At 39.2% G+C, this 20,209-nt stretch overlaps 1 protein-coding gene across 7 annotated transcripts; it reads right to left on the bottom strand.

The window, feature by feature from the left end:
• Positions 1 to 513: 513 nt before the first annotated feature.
• Positions 514 to 19,983, bottom strand: RAP2C (RAP2C, member of RAS oncogene family). Of its 7 annotated transcripts, XM_069464531.1 has the most exons (7): positions 19,860 to 19,983; positions 9,129 to 9,216; positions 5,692 to 5,818; positions 4,598 to 4,710; positions 4,290 to 4,386; positions 3,352 to 4,162; positions 514 to 826 (listed from the first exon to the last, which is right to left on the bottom strand). In XM_069464531.1, the coding sequence occupies exons 6-7, from the start codon at positions 3,622 to 3,624 to the stop codon at positions 548 to 550; spliced, it is 552 nt and encodes a 183-aa protein (XP_069320632.1). In that variant the 5' UTR covers positions 3,625 to 4,162; positions 4,290 to 4,386; positions 4,598 to 4,710; positions 5,692 to 5,818; positions 9,129 to 9,216; positions 19,860 to 19,983; the 3' UTR covers positions 514 to 547. The 7 variants fall into 7 exon arrangements, with proteins under 7 accessions (XP_069320632.1, XP_069320631.1, XP_069320628.1 ...); XM_069464530.1 differs by lacking the exons at positions 4,290 to 4,386; positions 4,598 to 4,710 and having other exon boundaries at positions 5,692 to 5,815; XM_069464527.1 differs by lacking the exons at positions 4,290 to 4,386; positions 4,598 to 4,710.
• Between the last annotated feature and the right edge of the window lie 226 nt (positions 19,984 to 20,209).

Raw genomic sequence — 20,209 nt, forward strand, 5'->3', positions numbered from 1 at the left:
AAGTGCAAGGTACAGATGAATTTGATTAAATAATCATCCTGTTAAATCAAGCACTTGGGTGATTAGTAAATTGATTATTTTAATTATAGCAATTCTCTTGCCTGGGATGTAAAAACATAAAAGTGTTGAAAACATCACAAAACTAATCATCTTCTGAAATTATTATTGAATGCTCTCCTGTGCATTTTGGGTGCTGAATCAGAAAAACAGAGAAGAGGTGTATTATGCTTTAAAACACCCCAAAGAAATGTTACCAATAAAGCAGAGAAGTAATTCATTAAAAAATTTTGGTGATGGGAATACAGGCAATTTCTTACCTTCGTTTTGATTATCTGCATTTTAAAAAATTTTCTTCACTAAATGTTGACTATTCTGTGCTAAGAAAAATGTTATTTTAAAAATAAAAAAAGAAATTTAAAGTATTGCCATGTGTATCAATATTAACCAGCTTTTTGTTATATTTGATCCAAAATAAAACAGCACCTGGCTTATATAGTTCCATCAACAACTAACCTGCTCGGTATGGCCATGATTGAGGTTATCTTTTTTACTGGACAACGCAAGTTGTACAACACTGATCTTGCTTCTCGGGCAGGGATGAATAGTTCATTTGCCTGACGATCTCAGCAAAAAGTTCATCCACCATTGATTTACTTTTTGCCGACGTTTCCATGAAAGGACAGCCCCATTCTTGAGCCAGAGCTCTGCCTTCTGAAGACATAACCTCTCTTTCTGGTTCCAGATCCACTTTATTTCCTACTAGGATTAGTGGGACTTTTTCATATCTCTTCACTCTGACAATCTGATCTCTCATTGGCTTGATATCCTATTCAAACAATCACAAAGAGAAAGAAAAAAAATTATGCTGTTTGCAGAACCACAACATAAGTATTACAATATTACAAAAAGTCAGCCCTCGGTGAGTATACAAAGCTGAATTTAAAATAAAATCACACATCCAAACAGAGGAAATGTTGTCAGTTTGTCCACTGAAGTAGGAGCTAGATAATTTCCACAGGTCCTACCTGCTGGGTTTATGTCAAGAATATAAAAAAAACATAGGTTGCACACCAACCTTAAGACTCATATAATCACTTCTCCCCACCCCCAGTCTACACTGATTAAAAAAGCAAGTTCCCAAATATGATTAATCCATTCGTACATAAGGATGTTTGGCCATCTCCCTAAACCTGCCTGCTTGTCATCACTTCTTGTAACACCTGTTATCCTAGCACAGGATTGCAGCATCTATGCATTCCTAGCCATGTAGCAAGAGGGCTGGAGAGAAAGTGTTTTAGGTGGGAACAAAAACCACTTTGTAACACCTAGAATACCACAGATAAAAACAGATTAATACACTTAAGTATTTCATTTTAAATTGAATGGTGTGCCTTTATTCCAGTAAAATCAAACACCTTAAAATACACTTAAATACACTAGAAATTATTGTAATAGTGAGCAACTATCAGGGAAGGACAATGCAGGGGGATTCTGGGTGGAAAGAAGTCATATTTTTCTTTACCCACATTTGTTTTCACTACTTGTTTTTTTTCCGCATGTGTATTATGTTTTACAAGTAGTTACAATTAATTACAAAAGATAAGAAAGAGCCTTAGCAATTCTCCAGTAGCATCAATTTTGGGAGGGGAAAGAGTATTGATTTAAGACAGTATCATAGATTTAATTCTTAAAAAAAAATCACAATTTTTGATTTTTCACAACTTATAAGGTTTGCCTTAAATATAAAACATGTGTTTAATTTGAATAGTTATAATAAACAGAATATTCACACACAGGTCAAAGGAAAAACAAGGGGCTGTGAAAATTTGTAAAAATACACAGTTATATATTTGCAACAATTTAGTTTGATCATGTATCAACTCAGTCTCCTAGCTTCTTTTCCCCTTGTCTACAGGGAAACACAAGTTCAGCTGAGAATCCAAACTTAAAGCATTTGGGCTCAAAAGAGTCTAAGTCTTCATTGAAATAATGGCACAGATTTTCACTTCCAATTTCTGTCTCTAACATAAGTGGATATAATGGAAATCTTATGAAACACCCTGCAAAAGCCATCAGCCTCCAGAGTAAGCTGATAGAATAACAATCTCCCAAGGATCCTTTAGGAAGAATAACCCTGTCAAACAGCACGTTTAGTACATTGGTACTTTCTGGGGAAAATGCTTTTATGATACTATTGCTTTAGAATTATAAGCTTACATAAAATGAATTTTAGTTTGGTCACAATAACTTTGATTCATTTACCTGGAACTTGTTATCAAAAAAAAAAAAATTCTTGAAGTTGCTATATCAGGTTACTGGAAAAGTTCACTATAGTACTTTAATTTAAAATACTAAAGAAAGTGGAATTAGCACATTGTATTGGCTAAAGCACTTAAGGTCTCTTAAGTAAGCAACAGTAAGTGCATACCTTTAAATGCAGAAAAAATATCCATTTCCTAAATCAATGAAGGTCAATATAATGGGTCAATATGAGGTTATTTATTTTCAAGGAATAAATAGCAACATTTATTGCATCTCTTAAAATAACGTTACACTTTCAGTCTGTCTCCCAGTGAAGGGCAGGTCAGATTTTCCTAAGAAATTGGACTACATCCAGTTTGACCACCCAGCCGGGGTAAGAAATCTGCACTTGTTCAGTGTTCCCAGACCCACATATTTTCTATAAATATAGGCAATGTTACCAGAAACAATTTGGATCGACTGCAGAGAAGGAGAATCATTCTTGATTTTTGTTGGTTATTAATTCTAGGTACAAGTCTTTTAAATTAGTAACTTCCCTTTATGCTACATGCCCCGAGTAAGTCAGTAAAATGCCTAGAAGGCAGGTCTTGAGTTCTTCATCTTGCAACACTAAGATTTATGAATCTAGTTGAGAAACTTGCGAGAGAGCAGAGGGAGGGACAGAGGAGGACGAGACACAGAGGACTTATCTGTGCAACAGATAATGGGCTCCAAATAATTTTCCTTTTAAAGTGCTCTATTTACCCGAGATTATCTGCTAAATGTTTTGTTGAGTACGTTAATCGATACTTGTTGAATTGAGCAAGCAACTTCAGAAGGTTATATTCCAGGCTAAATATACATAGACATTTCTTTTTCTCTTTTCTTTGGCTTAAAAATAGCTTTAAAATATTTGTTGACGTTTGTTACTTTAGTACTCTCTATAGAAACAACCCGATACTTTTCCATGCCAGGAGCAACCTCAAGAATGCGCCATGTCTAACTTTCAAAAGCAAAACATAGTCATTAACGCACGGTTCAAGCAAACCAGAAGTCGATGTAGGATTACCACACCCCCTTCTAACAAATTACAAGACTCGGTTTGGTTACCTGAAAAGACTGTTGATTAACCAGACTATAAACCAGGATGAAACCTTGGCCGTTTTTGATGTAGAGATCTCTCATGGAGGCAAACTGCTCAGTTCCTGCGGTGTCCAGAATTTCCAGCACGGAGGGGGAAGAGTCCACTTCGATCTCTTTGCGGTAGAAATCTTCAATGGTGGGGTCATATTTCTCAATGAAAGTCCCAGTGACAAACTGCACAGTAAGGGCAGATTTGCCAACCCCTCCGCTCCCTAATACCACTACCTTGTATTCCCTCATGAGTCTCACCTTCACCAACTCCTACCAGAGGGGGGGGAAATAACACCCCGCTAGCTGCGGCAAGGCTAGACTAGGCGGAAGGTGGGCGGAAATCTGCGAACTGGGGAGGAGAGTGCAGAGAAGCAGAGGGCCCAACCGGGGAAGAAGAGGAAGTTAAAGGAGGGGGAGGGGAAAGAGCGTAGTGTCAGGGTGGGTGGGGATGGGATGGTAATACCCTTCCTATAGGAACTGAAGCCCAGGCAGGGGGCGTGGGGAGGAGGGCGAGCCTGGGAGAAACCCAGCGAGGGTGGGGAAGAGTAGCGTGCCCTAAGAGGGAAGGGGTTAGGGACGCGGCAAGGGGCCCCCGCAGCGAGGCGGGCGTCAGAGGAGCCCGCAGCCAGGGGCTGCCCGGCACCCCTCCCCCGCCCTTCACACAAAGGGGCCCAGGGACCCCGCTTCCTGCTCGCGCTGCCGAGCTGGCCCGGGCCTGCGGGCTCTGCTCCCAGTCACTGCTGCCGGACGGGTCTCTGGGCCCCGGCTTCCGCGGGGGTCGTCCAGCCTGTGAGAAGGGAGAGGGGCGCACGTTACCCTCCTGACCCCCGCCCCAAACCAGCGGCTCTGGCTGCCGCCTCCCCCAGCTCCCCCCCGGATTAGGCTGCCGCCGCCCAGCCGGCACCGCCGCTTACCCTGCCGTCCGCACCCACCCGGCCGCCCGGGAGGCTCTGTCACGCCAAGGCCATGGCCACCCACTGGCTCCTCTGTCTCACCGCGGCCCCAGCGCGGCTGCTCGCAGCGGGGGGAAGGGGCGGGGGCCGTCCGGCGGCTGCGGCGGCGGCGGCGGCCGCAGGGACTCCAGGCTAACCCACCTCTTTTTTTTTCTCACCCACCCCCCACCCCCCCAACACACACCCGGAAGGGTTTCCCTGACACACTGGCTGAGGTGCCCCAGTTCCCCGAGACTGGACGGGATCACTTCCGGTGGGGAAAGTCCCACCTCTTCGGGGCGAGTTGGGTGGTGTTTGGGGCCGCGCCCTGCCAAGCTAGCGAGCCGGCCTGGGACAGTTTCGGGTCGGGACTCCGGCCTTGGGAAAGGGCCTCCCTGAGAACCTCCAGCGTCCGTCCTTTCCCACTCGCAGCTGCTGCTGACCGTCCCACCCCAAACCCATAGAAGCCCCTCTGCCTCTCAGCTTCCCGCAGCCGGGCCTGAGGATTTGAGCCGCTCCTTGCCCGGTGCAGGACTGCCAGCTAATAACCTGGCGATCGGGAAGACGCCAAACATCCCTGGACTAGCAAGTTGCAGTTAAAACCAAACAGCCCAGAAAGTTTATCCTCTTTGCTGGTATTTCTTCCACTTGCTATTTTTCTGAGAAATGCATGCTAACTACCCTTAGACTTCGCTATTGCTCTCATTTAGTATGTGGTGTGTTTTACTTAGCCGTGCCTGACAAACACACAGTGCTTTTATCATCTGGCAAATCTGCTTTGACTCCACCAGCAATTACCAAAGTCACTCTTGTTTGGTTGTTGTGTTTTTTTTTTTTTTTTTTTTTTTTTTTTTTATCACAAGGCTCAAGAAAAACAGCATTAGAAATGGACTGTATGGTACTCTACTCAGCTTTGTCTGTTTGATTCCAACCACTACACAGTAGGCTCTCCCATGCTAAAGTTTTGTTGCAAAGGCCATCCATCATACTCACTGAGATCAAAAGTAAATAACAACTCTAGCGTTAGACACTAAGTTTCTATTTTTAGATAAAATTGTTACTTCTGACATATCTTTCCCTTTGCTAACTTTCTATTTGTAAACTTTGTGTTAGATCCACAGGGCCCCAGGACCAGCAGGCGAGGCTAAATTTTAGGCATGTCACTCCCTTTTTGATTCATGCATGCACCGGGAAACCTGAGAGACTTGGTGGCCAGCTTAGTTAAAATGACTCCAAATTCTTTTACTTACAAGCCCTAAATGGCCAAACTCTATTAAAAAAGGATGTATTACCCAACCCAGATTGTTAGGCATTAGAACACAAGCGAATTACAGTAGTGTGAGGTCTCACTCTCCCTCCCTGAGTATTCCCCAATGTCACTTACAGTATTCGAAAGACAGTTTAGTTCAATTTCTCGTCGGCCTCAGGCTGGTGCAATCTCTCCAGCGAAGTCCCCAGTTCTGGCTCCAGCTGGCCTGGGTCCTGCCTGATATCTGAGGCACTGCCCTCTGCTGGAAGAGGTTTGGTCTATGAGTTATAAGTCTCCCCATAGGTCACTGCTCCTTCCACACGTGCTGTTGCCTGATTTGGAGCTCTGCTGCTCATCTCCCTGTCTAGCTGTCTCCAGACTGTCTGGTGGAATCCACAACCCTCCACCAGCCGTGCTTGTAACTGAGTCTGGAAATTCCTCTTCTGATCCAGCCAGTGTTGAGCAATCGTAGCAAGTCTCTGCTCTATTACTAAACTGTCAAAACAGGGAGTTCTTTTTGAGGTCGTCCCACCTGTTGGCAACTTTACTATATCTGAATGTGTTTTGGAGAGTGTTCTTTGTTTGTCTACACAGTGAAACATACTCCTCCCTGAGTACAGAGTCCTATTGGGTCACTCTCATCAACTATAGGGTGGACAAATGTCACACAGTCTGAAGATCCTTTTATACTTTCTTAGGAAGGGTACTCATTACAGCATTGATTAGGAAAGCAAACAATTGGAAGTAACTTAAATGTTCATCAATACGTGATTTTAAAAAATTATATGTATATGTATTCACATGACGGGATACTATGCAGCTATTAGAGAAAAGTAGATTTGTAAGTGCTGATACAAAAAGATGGCCAAGATATATTGTAAAGCTGAAAAAGCAAGATACTGAACAAACATAAAGTTGCTCCCATTTATATAAAATATGTGAGTGTGTGCAATAGTTATACATCCATTCAAATCTGAAAGTCATTAATTATGGATAAGGAGTATTATGAAAGGACTTCCATTTCTCCATATCATTTTAGTTTTTAAACAATGATCGGGTATCATTGGGGGGAGAGGGAGTAAATATAACTTTATAACATTTTTAAAGGAGGAACAAAAGAAAAAGTTGTTAATCACCACTTCATCAAAGAACAATATCCCAACTGTCTAGGAGTCAGTGGACAGATCTGCTTAATTTAAACAAACTCCCAGTCCCTGCCACCCTCCCCAAACATCTCTATACTTAGAAAAGTATTTTCACATACATTATCTCATTAGACTCCAGTTGTTTGCCAGTGTACTTTTATGAGGAGGATGAGAGTATAAAGATCATTTAGAAGAGTGTGGCCTGGCAGTGGAGACCTAGGGCTCTGAAATGAGGCAGAGGGACTTTGAAATTGCACCTCCCTCCCCCACCTTCCAACTGTGTGAACTCAAGCAAATGATTTAACCAGTCTGAGCCTCTACTTCCTCACTTGTAAAAAGGAGAGAAGAATTTAAAGTGAGGATGTAATGGGGTAATACAGGTAGAGTGCTTAGCGCAGTCCTTTGCACATTAGGAAGCCTCAATAAATGCTAGCTATTTGAATTTTATTTAAAAGATTTAATGAAGTGTTAGGATTTTTAAATGAAAAACACAGGGAGGAAAACAAAATTTTAAAAGCTTAAATATTTCCAAATGGCACAAAAAATAATGGCTTTATTACTCTTTCCAAAGTTCTCTGTTATTGAAAGCTTATTATATTTCCTTTCAGGGAAAAAACATTATTTCTATGCCAATGTATTTATCAATCCACTTTCAATATATATTTTTAATTACTGTACTACAAAAGTAATCACACTATACATACTATTCTGTACCTACTTTTTTAAATTTACTATATCTTGATGATTTTTCCATTTCTGAACATACAGATCTCCTTTATTTCTTTTTCATGGCTGTACCATAGTTTAGTTAACCAGCTCCCCTTTGAAGGACACTGGTTGCTTCTAGTTCTTTGCACTGAATGTCTTGCACATATATCATTGCCAGTTAATCTTTAGGGTGAATTTCTAGTAGTTCAATAATTGAAACAAAGGGCACTTGCCCTTAAAATTCTTCTGGTAAATATTGCCAAGTTGTCCTTCAGAAAGGTCACATCAATTCACATTCCCACCAATGCAGTATGACCATATCACTTACTTTATAACCTCTCCCTGGGTATTACTAATTTTAGCATTTTATAGCAATTGTTACTTGCTTTAGGGTATTTTCAGGACTAACTAATGCAGGGTAGTGTTTTAGAAGGAATTTGGGCTTCAGAGTCAGACAGTTCTAACACTGCCCTTTGCCAGCTACACTGCCATTCCTTCATTTGTAAAGTTGGGAATAATATTAATAGCAGTATCTAACTCACAGAAGAATAAATGAGAAACTATTCAAAGCATTTAACCTCCCAAACACTAACTGATCCATAAATGTAAACTGCTCAAATAATAATTTCCAACTCCCAAGGCTCCAAAAGGTGGGGAGCGAGGAAGTGGAAGACTTTTCCAGAAGTCATGCCCTTTGAGATTCAGAACTTTTGCTTTAATTCTGTGTCAGCCTCCTCTTCAAAGCAACTATTGCTCAGTATCATTTTAAAGAACACAAGCAATTTTCACCAGAGTGTGAAGAAATCTTAAGGTGTAAACTATATGCAGAATATGTAAATTACAAGGACATAATCTCATTTTACAAGATTAGCTTGTCACAACTTTAAAGTGCTAGGCAGTTTGCTCCAGGCACCACTTGCTGACTTCTCTTATTCCTTTCTTCTTCACTTCAAGTTGTTTGGTATCTCTTTCAGTTGAAACCCTTGGAGCCATTAATTGTCCTGGATAATTTACTTTCACCTCCATTCTCTAAGTGAGCCCTCTGGCCTTCTAGATCGTGGGAAAAAGCTAAACCCCTTTCTGTCCATGCTTCAGGCCCTTCCCTTCTCTTTTGCTAGAAGTTGCCGTTGAGTTACCAGAAAGTTTGAGTCAGTAGTGTTCCCACTCTGCCTACAGAGATATTCTGAAGAGCATCTCCTCTTCTTATTTTAATGCTTTAGAAGCCCTCATTAATATCAGTTAGATTGTCCTGGGTTCTTTCCAGCTCCTTCTAGCCTTTAAGATTCCAATCTTCCCTTTTAAATCCTGTCTCCAGCTACACCAGCCATTGGTTCTGTATGTCAGGTTCCCCAGGTGCAGAGAACCAACTTTATACCTTTATTATCTTTTTCTCACTATAGAAAAATAATGCTCTTTGCAGAAAAATAAAATAATAAAATAAAGGTGTAATCTCACTACCTAGAGAAAGTCACTGTTAACATTTTGGTGTCTTTCACATTTTTTTTTTTTGTGAGAGTTAAAGAATATTTTTTAAAACTAAGAATGGAATCATATAATTTTGCAAGTGGCTTCTTTCACTTAGGAAACATCATATCTGCCTAAAACATTAAAAATACTCATGTAACCCTCATCACCTACTTGAGTAAGCCTTTTTTCCCCTGTAGCTTTAACTTTCCTACAAATTCAAATTAGTATTTAAATACATTCAACCCTGCTTACCTGGAATCCTTCATCCAACCAATGGGATTTCATGGGAGGTGTTGCTTATCATAGAGGCCACCACCCCAGCCTGGCCAGGCAAATACTCCTATAAAGAAACAAACCTTATTTTCCAGGTGTGACTGCTAAGAAAGTTTCTCAGAACTCAGGGGGGTACTAAATACAGGTGTATCTAAAACAGATCTGAGCTCCTTAGTCATTTTCCACTTTTCACTTCATCTTTAATTACAAAGATAGTGGTTATGAAAGTATTCTGGAATCTATTAAATAATCAAATAAATGTAAGAAATTAGTATTAATACTATACCCCTAATTTACGTGCATCAGAATTACCTGGAGGTGATGTTAAAACCAATGGCCAGGCCCCACCCTCAGAGTTTCTGATTCAGTAGGTCTGGGTTAGAGCCAGTAATTTGCATTTCTAAGTTCCCAGATCATGCTTGTTGCTGCTGGCCCAGGAACTATGCTTTTAAGTGCCACTGTTCTATAAAGCAGTAGGACTTTATTTGGGCCTTCCCTGCTCAATGTTTATTAATTTATCTATTCATTCATTTATCACACCTTTATTGAATTCCTATTCTGTGCCAAGCACTTTGCTAGCACTTTTAAGGAATACAGACAATAAAATCAACACAGTACGTGTGGCAAGTCCTATGATACAGATATCAGGGTGCTATGGGAGACTCAGGAAAGGCATCAGGGAAGGCTTCCTGGAGAAGGTAACTGTGGAGTGGGCAAGGAGGCCAGAGGGGTGGGTAGGGGATAGAGACAGGAAGGGAAAACCTGCGGTAGTAAGCTAGGGGGTTTCACCTTTCCCCTGAAGGCTGTAGAAAGCCATGAAAGGGGTTTTTACAAAGGTCTGACAGTACATTGCTCTGAGCAAAAGCAGGGGCTAGGTCATCCAGGCCAACTTCCACTATTGGCTGTGCTGCTTGTGTGACCTGGGTCAAGTTACCTTCTCTGAGCCTCCCTTTCCTCAGGTGTAAAGGGAAAAATAGCATCTACCTTATTCAGGTGCTGTGAAGATTAAGTAGGGAAAAGTACCTAAATAGCTGGCATATGGTAGGTGTTTAACAAATGATTATAATCAGGTTTGAACCTTAGAAAGCTAAAGACATAGAAGACATGCTTCTCAGATTACTACAATTCACTTGAAACTGCCAGGCTAGTGCAAAGACCAAATATCGAGGCCATATTTGATGTGGTAGCAAGTTGGATGATTTAATGGTATAATGATAATGATTTATTGATTACAGATTATTTGCCAGTCATTGTGCCAAGTGATTTACACATATCATTTTATTTAATCCAGGCAATAACCTGAAGAGTTAGGTACTATTCTTCCCAGTTTTACAGATGAAGGAATTAAGGCTCAGAGAAGTTAACTTGTATGAAGTCGAACAGCTGGTCAGTGACAGAGTTTGGATTTGAATTCAAGTTAGCCTGACCCCAAGGCCTATACTATATTAACCACCTTGTTCCACAGCAAGCAGTTTTGTTTCTTTGAAGCAAAGGAAAGTGAATGGATAGTGAGACAAGGTTAAGGAATTAGGACTTTATTCTCCTGTTTCTCTGACCTTGAGCAAGGGTGATTGCTCATACTGATTTCATATCCCCTCTGGAAACACGCCTCTATAACCTTCCAGGGGCCACTTGACCTTGGATCTGTGACATCTGGTGCTGAAGCTGAGGGGGCCACAGTTGCCTCCCAAAGTGCTGTTCTGGAGCTTCACAACAGGGAGCTTCCACTTGCCTCTGGGACCACATTCGACTCCATGGGAGGAGGAAGGGGGTAAGCTTAATTATTTTAAATACCGCCATTACAAATAGCAGTTATTGTTTATTGGGCATTTGCCAGGTGTCAGACATTTTTGGAACAATTCAATTCTCACAGCCACCTCAAAAGGCAAGCATTATTAGTATCATCTCTAGCTTAGAGATGAGGAAACTGAGGCTCGCACAGCTAAGTTCACATAGCCAGTAGATGCAGATTTAAGTGGAGAACTGCTGCATTCATTTTTACAAACCTTATATTTTTTATTTCTTCCTTTGCATCTGTAGCTATAGCACCTCCAGATGCAGATGTCATTCTCTTGAGTGCGTCTACTGCCTCCAGTAGTTAGTTACCACAAATAATTTAAACCTTGTTTTTAATGATGTATATACAAATTATGCCTGCTTCTCCTCAAAATTATTTCATGCCAAAGAAGTTGTTCTTTTTTATAAGTGATCACTTATAATAATTACATGCAAGGCTAGACTTTTGCTGTTTTATATAAACTCTTAATGTGAAATTGAGGTTCTTCAATAGTTGAAAAGTATGGTTTTGAAAACATTGTGGATTCCAGCTCCATCTGATACAACTTCCAAGGAGAGTTTATCCTAAGTGCTTCAAAACTTATACAGAGTGAAATTCTGATCTAATTGGGCCTCCGTGTGCTCCCAGGAATTTCCTCAGCAGGTAACCAAAAATGAGAATAGAAATTGCCTCAACATTGAATTCTTAAATGTTTTAAAAGGCCTTCTCAGTGTCTGATACCTCTAAAAGACTGATATTTAAATGTGCAAAATGATGTGAAAAAATTAATGTAAAGATAAGATAGATATTATTTGACAAAACAGATCATCATTATTTTCTTTTTCAAATTCATGGCTACTTTAAAATCATATTAACTTTTTTTCTTATTTGGAACAGGTAGCCGAATAGGCAAAGTTCTGGCACTAGGTGTCAGCAAAAGATTAAATTAAAAACACTTTTTTTTTCTTTCTACTATACTTTTCTATGTTTTTCAAAGTTTTTATAACAATAAAAATAAAATACATGTCCTGGATTTTAAAAAGAAGACACAATACAACACACTTCCTTGTTGCTGTGACAATGTCAGTGAGAGAGAGGCTGGGTTGTTGCTGTTCAAAGTAGGCAACTTAGGGAGATCACCCTGGCTCATGGAATTAATTGTAAGACTAAGTTTGATATTTAGGTCTGAATGGTCTGGGACTCAATTTCATGTTAGCAGAAAGCTGAGGGACCAGAAGTTTGGAGGGGAAGGTGGAGTGGTGAGGTACACTCCTGTGAACCAGCTCCTAAAAGTCTATATATATATATATATATATTTTTTTTTTTGAGACAGAGTCTCACTTTATTGCCCGGGCTAGAGTGAGTGCCATGGCATCAGCCTAGCTCACAGCAACCTCAAACTCCTGGGCTCAAGCGATCCTACTGCCTCAGCCTCCCGAGTAGCTGGGACTACAGGCACGCGCCACCATGCCCGGCTAATTTTTTCTATATATATATTTTAGTTGTCCATATAATTTCTTTCTATTTTTAGTAGAGACGGGGTCTCACTCTTGCTCAGGCTGGTCTCGAACTCCTGACCTTGAGAGATCCACCCGCCTCGGCCTCCCAGAGTGCTAGGATTACAGGCGTGAGCCACCGCGCCCGGCCTAAAAGTCTAAATAATAAATTACTTTACGCAGAGAAACAATGTGCAAGCCACGGTGTTTGTACTGATTAATTCAGTCAATGCTCTTCCCACACAGATGAGATTAACAAAATTAACTTAGAGGATCACTTTGAGACCCAAGGGAGTTGGCTGATCCTAAGGGCCTCTCAAACTTACTATGTTCAATATTTAGCATATCATTGTTTTCTTTTTTTCTTTTAATCTCCAGAGCTTTTCCCCTTCTTGTGTTTCCTGTCACAGTAAATGGGACCACCATCCACCAGTTACTGAAAATGGAACTTAGGGTATTATCCTCAGCTCTTCCTTAGCCCTCACTTCCCATAACCAAACAATTATTAAGTCCTGCCAATTCTACCTCCTTAGTATTTCTGACATCTGTCCTGTGTCTGCTCTGGTGTGTACAGAGACTAGAGAAACACTTGTGTGACAACTCTTTCCTAAACTTTGTAATAGCCTCCTAAATAGTTTGTATGTCTCCAATCCTTCCTTCACACTTCTACCAGTGTCATGAAGCAAGTCTGTTTGAAGCAAGTCTGCCTACGTATTTCTGCTGACTTCAACAACTCTCTATCAGGATAAAGTCCAAGCTCATATGCATGGAATATAAAGTCTTCTATAATCTTATCCTTGCCTGACTTCCAAGCACATGTCTCACTTTCACACCCTTTATGTTATAGTATAACTAAACTCATCATGGTTTCAGTAAATTTGCACTCAGTCTCATGGCTTTAAATACCATCTTACATACTGCAGACTCCCAAATTTACATCTCCAGACTGCTCTCCTCAGCTCTAGATTCATACTTACTCTATAGTTCCACTTGTGTGTATGCCAACATCTCAGATTTAACACGTCCAACACTGAACCTTGATAACCACCTTGCCTCAAAAATAAACCCATGGCCCTCCTGCAGTCTTAAAAATCTCAGTAAATGGCAACTCCAGCTTCCAGTTGCTAAGGCCACTCCCTTGCGGTTGTCCTAAGGTCATCTCTTTCTCTCATGCCATGAAATCCAATCCATCTGGAGATACTGAAGGTCTTACCTTCATAATATGTCCAAAATGTGACCACTTCTTATCACCCTCACTGCTATGAATCTGGTCTGAACCTTCACTTTTACTTTCCTGAGTGAGTACTGTATTCTTCTAACTGCTCTTGTTGTTTGTGAACTTATCCCCACTTAGTCTATTTCAGCATGGTAGCCAAAGTGAACCTGTGCTGATTACCCTCCAGTACTATCTCATTCAAGTCAAGTCAAAGCTTTTACATTTATTTCTAAGGCCCTATGTGATCTGGCTCTTCCAAGATTATACATACTCTGTGACACAAGCCTTTGTACTTGCTGTGCCATCTGTCTAGAAAGTTCTTCCCCTAGATTCACATAGTTCCCTTTCTTTCTTCAGGTGTTTTACTCAAAATCTACTTCCTCAGCGAGGCCATTCTGTATAACGTCATACCCCCTCCCAATACAATGCCCTCAAGCCTTCTTATTTGTTTTATTTTTTTCTCCATGGCACTTATCCTTTTCTAATGCACTATATGCTTTAACTAGGGATTTTAATATATTTCCCCTGTCAAAATGGAAACTCCATGAGGACAGGGGTTTTTGTAAGTTTTGTTCACTGCATATCCCAGTGTCTAGAAAAGTGCTTGAAAACATAGTAGGTGCAAAATAGTGATGAATTTATTAAACTGTTAGTACTATTCTGCAAATACATTCTTTCTTTCCCATGTGGCTCTGTTTATGGTATTACCTCTGCCCAGGATTTCCACTCTCTTCATTTTTTCCCCCATAGATTTCTTGCCAGCATTCTTTTTTTTTTTTTTTTTAAAAAAAAAAAGCTTTACTGTAATATAATTCACATGCCACATAATTCATCCATTCAAAGTGTATAATTCAATAGTACTACTATATTCAGAGTTGTACAACCATCATCACAATTTTAGAACATTTTCATCACCTGAAAAAGAAACTTTGTATACTTGAGCCATTGTCCCCCTGTCTTCCTGTTTTCCCCAGCCTCAAGTAACCGCTAATCTATTTACTGTCTGTCTCTATGAATTTACCTCTTCTGGACATTTCATGTAAATGGAATCATATAATATGTGGTCTTTTGTGACTGGCTTCTTTCACTTAGCATGATGTTTTGAAGGTTCATCCACATTGTAGCATGTATCAGTACTTAGTTCCTTTTCATGGCCAAATAATATTCCACTGTATGGATATGCCACCTTTTGTTTATCCATTCATCAGTTGATGGACATTAGGATTCTTTCCACCTTTTGAGTATTATGAATAATGCTCCTACAAACATTTGTGTACAAATTTTTATGTGGACATATTTCATTTTCTCTTCAGAATAGCTAGCTGGGTCATATGACAACTCTAGGTTTAACCATTTGAAAAACTGCCAGATCATTTTCCAGAGTGGTCGCACCATTTCACATTACCACCAGCAGTGTATGAGGGTTGCGATTTCCCCTCATCCTCTTCAACATTTGTCATTATCTGACTTTCTGATTCTAGTCATGCTAGTGGGTGGTGACATGATATTGCATTGTAGGTTTGATTTGCATCTCCCTGATGACTAATGATACTGAACATCTTTTCATGTGCTTTTTGGCCATTTCTGTATTTTCTTGGAGAAATGTCTATTTAGATCCTTTGCCCATTTTCAAATTGGGTTATTTGTCTTTTTATTATTGAGTTGTAAGAGTTCTTTACATGTTGTAGCTATAAGTCCCTTATCAAACATATATTATATAACTTTCAAATACGATCTTTCATTCTGTAGGTTGTCTTTAGGTTGATAGTGTCTTTTGAAACACAAAAGTTTTTAAGTTTGATGAAGTTCAACTCATCTATTTATTCTTTGATTGCTTGTGTTTTTGGTGTCATGTCTAAGAATGCTTTGCCAAATTTGAGGTCATTAAAGATTTACCTTATATTTTCTCCTAAGAGTTTTATAAGTTTAGCTCTTACATTTAGGTCTTTGATTTATTTTGAGTTAATTTTTGTATATGGTGTAAGGGTCCAATTTAATTATTTTTTATTTTTATTTTCTTTGAGACAGAGTCTTGCTCTGTTGCCCAGGCAAGAGTGCCATGTCATCAGCCTAGATCACAGCAACCTCAAACTCCTGGGCTCAAGCGATCCTCCTGCCTCAGCCTCCAGAGTAGCTGGGACTACAGACATGCACCACCATGCCCAGCTAATTTTTTTTTTCTATTTTAGTTGCCTGGATAATTTCTTTCTATTTGTAGTAGAGATGGGGTCTCTTGCTGAGGCTGGTCTCAAACTCTTGAGCTCAAGCAATCCTCCCACCTTGGCCTCCCTGAGTGCTAGGATTACAGGTGTGAGCCACTGTACCCAGCCCAATTTAATTCTTTTGCATGTGACAAAAAGACTATTTTTCCCCATGGAATGGTCTTGGCACCCTTGTCAACAATCAGTTGACCACATGTGTATGGGTTTATTTCTGGACTCTCAATTCTGCTCCATTGATCTATATATCCTTATGATAGTACCACACTATATTGATTACTACCGCTTTTTAGTAAGTTTTAAAATCAAGAAGTGTTAATCCTCCAAGTTTGTTCTTCTTTTTCAAGATTGTTTTGGCTATTCTGGATCCCTTGCAATTCCATATGAATTTTAGAATCAACTAGTCAATTTCTAAAAGGAAGCCAGGTGAGAATATGGTAGGGACTGCTTTGAATCTGTAGATCAATTCAAAGAATAATGCCATCTTAACAATATTAAGTCATTAAGTCTTCTAATCCATGAGCATGGAATATTTTTCAATTTAGATCTTCTTTTATTTTTAACAATGTTTTATAGTTTTCATAGCGTAAAATTTGTACTTCTTTTGTTAAATTTCTCCCTAAGTATTTTATTCTTTTTGGTGCTATTATAAATGAAATTGTTTCACAAAAAAATTTTCTTTAAGAAGTGGGGTCTCATCTCACTCTGTCCCCCAGGCTGGAGTTCAATGGTGCCATCTTAGCTCGATGCAGCCTGGAACTCCTGGACTCAAGCAATCCTCCTGAGTAGCTGAGACTACAAGTGTGCACCACCATGCCCAGCTACAAATGGAATCGTTTCTTAATTTCATTTTGGGATTGTTCATTGCAAGTGTATAGAAATACAATTACATTTTTATATTGATTTTGTACCATGAAAATTTGCTGAACTTGTTTATTAGTTCTAATAGTTTTTGTGTATGTGTGTGGATTCCTCAGCATTTTCTGTATACAAGGTCATGTCATCTATGAATAGAGATAGTTTTGGGTAGTTTCTTTTCCAATCAGGATGCCTTGTATTTCATTTTCTTGCCTAATTGCTCTGCCTAAAAGTTCTGATACATTGTTGAAAGAAAATTGTGAGAACAGATATCCTTGTCTGATTTCTCATCTTAGGAGAAAAGCATCCAGTCTTTCACTGCTAAGTATGGTGTTAGCTGTGGGTTTTGTGTAGATGCCCTTTATCAATCAAGTTGAGCATACTCCTTCTAATCAAAATCTATTGGAAGTGTTTTTTGTAAATCATGAAACAGCATTAGAATATTTGTCCAATGCTTTTTCTGTGTCTACTGAGATGATTCTATAATTTTTTTGTTATATTGATATAATGTATTACATTAATTGAGTTTCAAATGTTGAAAAAATCATGCATTGCAATGATAAATCTCACTTGGTCATGGTATATAATTCTTTTGCTATTCTACTGGATTTGGTTTATTAATATTTTATAGAAGATTTTGTATCTATATTCATAAGAGATACCGGTCTGAAGTGATTTTTTTTCTCGTGATGGTTTTGTTTGGTTTTGGTATCAAGATAATGCTAATTTCATAGAATGAGTTGAGAGTTATTCCTTCCTCTTCTTTTTCTGGGAAGAATTTGTAAAGAATTGTTATTAATTGATCTTCAAATATTTGGTAGAATTCACCAGTGAAGCTATCTGGGCCTGGGCTTTGCTTTGTGGGTAGTTTTTTTTAAAGAAAAAAAATCAATCAATCCCTTACTTGTTATTAGTCTATTCAGATTGTGTATTTCTTCTTGAGTTAGTTTTGGTAGTTTGTGTCTTTATAGGAATTTGTCCATTTTATCTAACTTATTTATTTTATTGGCAGATAATTATTCATAGTATTCCTTTATAATCCTTCTATTTCTACAAGGTTGGTAGAAATGTTCCTTTTTTTTTGCCTGGTGACTATATATTCTTCCTTCAAGGTCCAACTCACACCACCTCATCATCTGTTTCAGGACACTTTATTTCATACTCCCCTTACCCCCAAAAGAAACCTTTCTGATGTAATATTTCAGTGCCTGCCCTCACGGGGGTGGAGAACCTGTGGCCTTCTGATTTCAAGATTGTTCTTTTTTAAGCACCAAAGGAGGCAACAAAAGCATCAACTTTCTCTGCTGCACCCCTTTTAAGAAAAGGATCTGTTTTGTAAAAGTTGGATTCAGTGAAAAGGCTGCACTTAAGGACCTAGAAGGCCACATGTGGCCTTAAGGTCACAAGTTTCCCACCCCTACAAGGGACTTTGTCTTAATGACAGAAAATGCTTAATGAATGTTTTTTAAATTAACTGAAATTAGTGGCTATCAAGCTCCCCTAACCTGATGTACCCACATCTACTATAGTACTATATGTGTTAATCAATGTTCCTATTTTCTTATGAGTGTCCCCTCTTATTCTTGACCTCTCACTTTTCCATTCTCTAACACTTTTCTAATATCATGACCCCTCTCCCTCATCCAGGAGTTGCCAGAACTTTCTTAAAAAGCCAAATCTCAGTTGTCCTTATAGATTATTCATAGTTCCTTTTAACAGCTCTGGCTGAAGAAAACATAAATGGCCCTTAAACATATGAAAAGATACTCATTCCCACTCTCTAATAAGAAAACTATAAATCAAACCACACTGAGACACCATTTTTTACCTATCAGATTGGCAAGGGACAAAATGTTCGATAATATACTTTGTTGGCAAGAGTGTGAGAAAACTAACACTCTTAGACACTGATACTGGGACTATAAACTGTCAACTTCCATGGAGGGCAATTCGATAATTTCTGTCACTTTTATAAATCTACATACTCTTGGACCCGGAAATGCTAGTTCTAGAAATTTATCCTACAGATATACTCACGTGTATTTGAAATGACATAGGTAAAGAGTATTTTTAAAAAACTAATTAATTAATTTTTATTGATATATAATAGCTGTACATATTTTTGCAGTACATGTGATAAACTGATATATTCATATAATCAAATCATGGTTATTGGGATAGCCATCACATTAAATATTTATATTTGCACTAGGAATATTGGAAATATTCTCTTCTAATTATTTTGAAATGCATAATCAATTAATATTAACTATAGTCACCCTACTGATCTATTGAACACCAGGTCTTATTCCTTCTATCTAAGTGTATATTTATACCCACTAGTTAACCTCTCTTTATCAACCTTCCCTCTCCCCTTCCTGGCCTCTGGTAATCACCAATCGACTCTCTATCTTCATGAGAACCACTTGGTAAAGAGTATTTGTTGCATTGTCCAAAATATTGAAAACAATCTAATTGTTCTTTAGTATGGGATTGGTAAATCATGGTCATGTAGTGGGATATTATGCAGCCCTAAAAGAGTGAGGAACTCTTTATGTAATGATTTGGGGGTAATCTTCAAAATGAAGTTTGAGAACCACTGCAAAGTCAAACCACCTGATGAAGCACATGTACTTAATGAGTACCTGTTGTACAGATCCCGTTTCTTTCCCTTTTACACTTGGTCAGGCCACCTAGTCCTGTTGACTCATTCTCTGGAATATCCCCTGCACCCATGTGCTACTACCTCTTCCCATTCTCAGCCTCACCATCTTATTTTAGGTTCTCATCACCTCATAATACAAGAGCCTCCTAATTCCCCTCTCTACCTCTAACATTGTCCCTTCCAGTTCAACTCAAGATTCCTAGAATATCGTTCTGAAAAACTGCTTTGTACACATCAGTCAGTGCCCTACTCAAAAATAAGTGAAAAATGCCTCATTGCCTCCAAGATAAAGCATACATTCTTCAATTGGATATTCAAGGATATCTGTAGTTTGGCTCCAAACTGACATTAAAACACTTTTTATTTTACAAATCCTCAACAGTAGTCATCCTATATATCTAAAGTGTTCATTACATATACCATGAAAATTTTTGCTTGTATACCTTTCCCTTTCCCAATTCCTCCCACCCTGTACTCACCAACTTTCCCAGCTAACTCCTACTTATCCTGTAGGTTTTAGCTTAGACGCCTTCTTCTCTTTCAGGAAGCCTTCCCTGCGTGCTTCACACTAGGTAAGGTGCTCCTCCTCTGGATCCTCACAGCACCCTGTGCTTCCACACTGTATTTTAATGCTCTGTTTATTTGTCTGCCCCATTAGTGTGCAAATACCCTGATGGCAGGAACGTTGTTCATTAACTCAACAAAGTTAATGAAAAATATTTATTGAACACTACTGTATGCCAAGCCCTATATCCCTGGCACCTAGTAAGTATTCAATAAATATTTCTAATGGATTGAAATAAGATTTATCCCTTTTTTAATGCTTGTC

The sequence above is a fragment of the Eulemur rufifrons genome, chromosome 30, assembly GCF_041146395.1.
Source record: "Eulemur rufifrons isolate Redbay chromosome 30, OSU_ERuf_1, whole genome shotgun sequence".
Classification (NCBI taxonomy): Eukaryota; Metazoa; Chordata; class Mammalia; order Primates; family Lemuridae; genus Eulemur; species Eulemur rufifrons.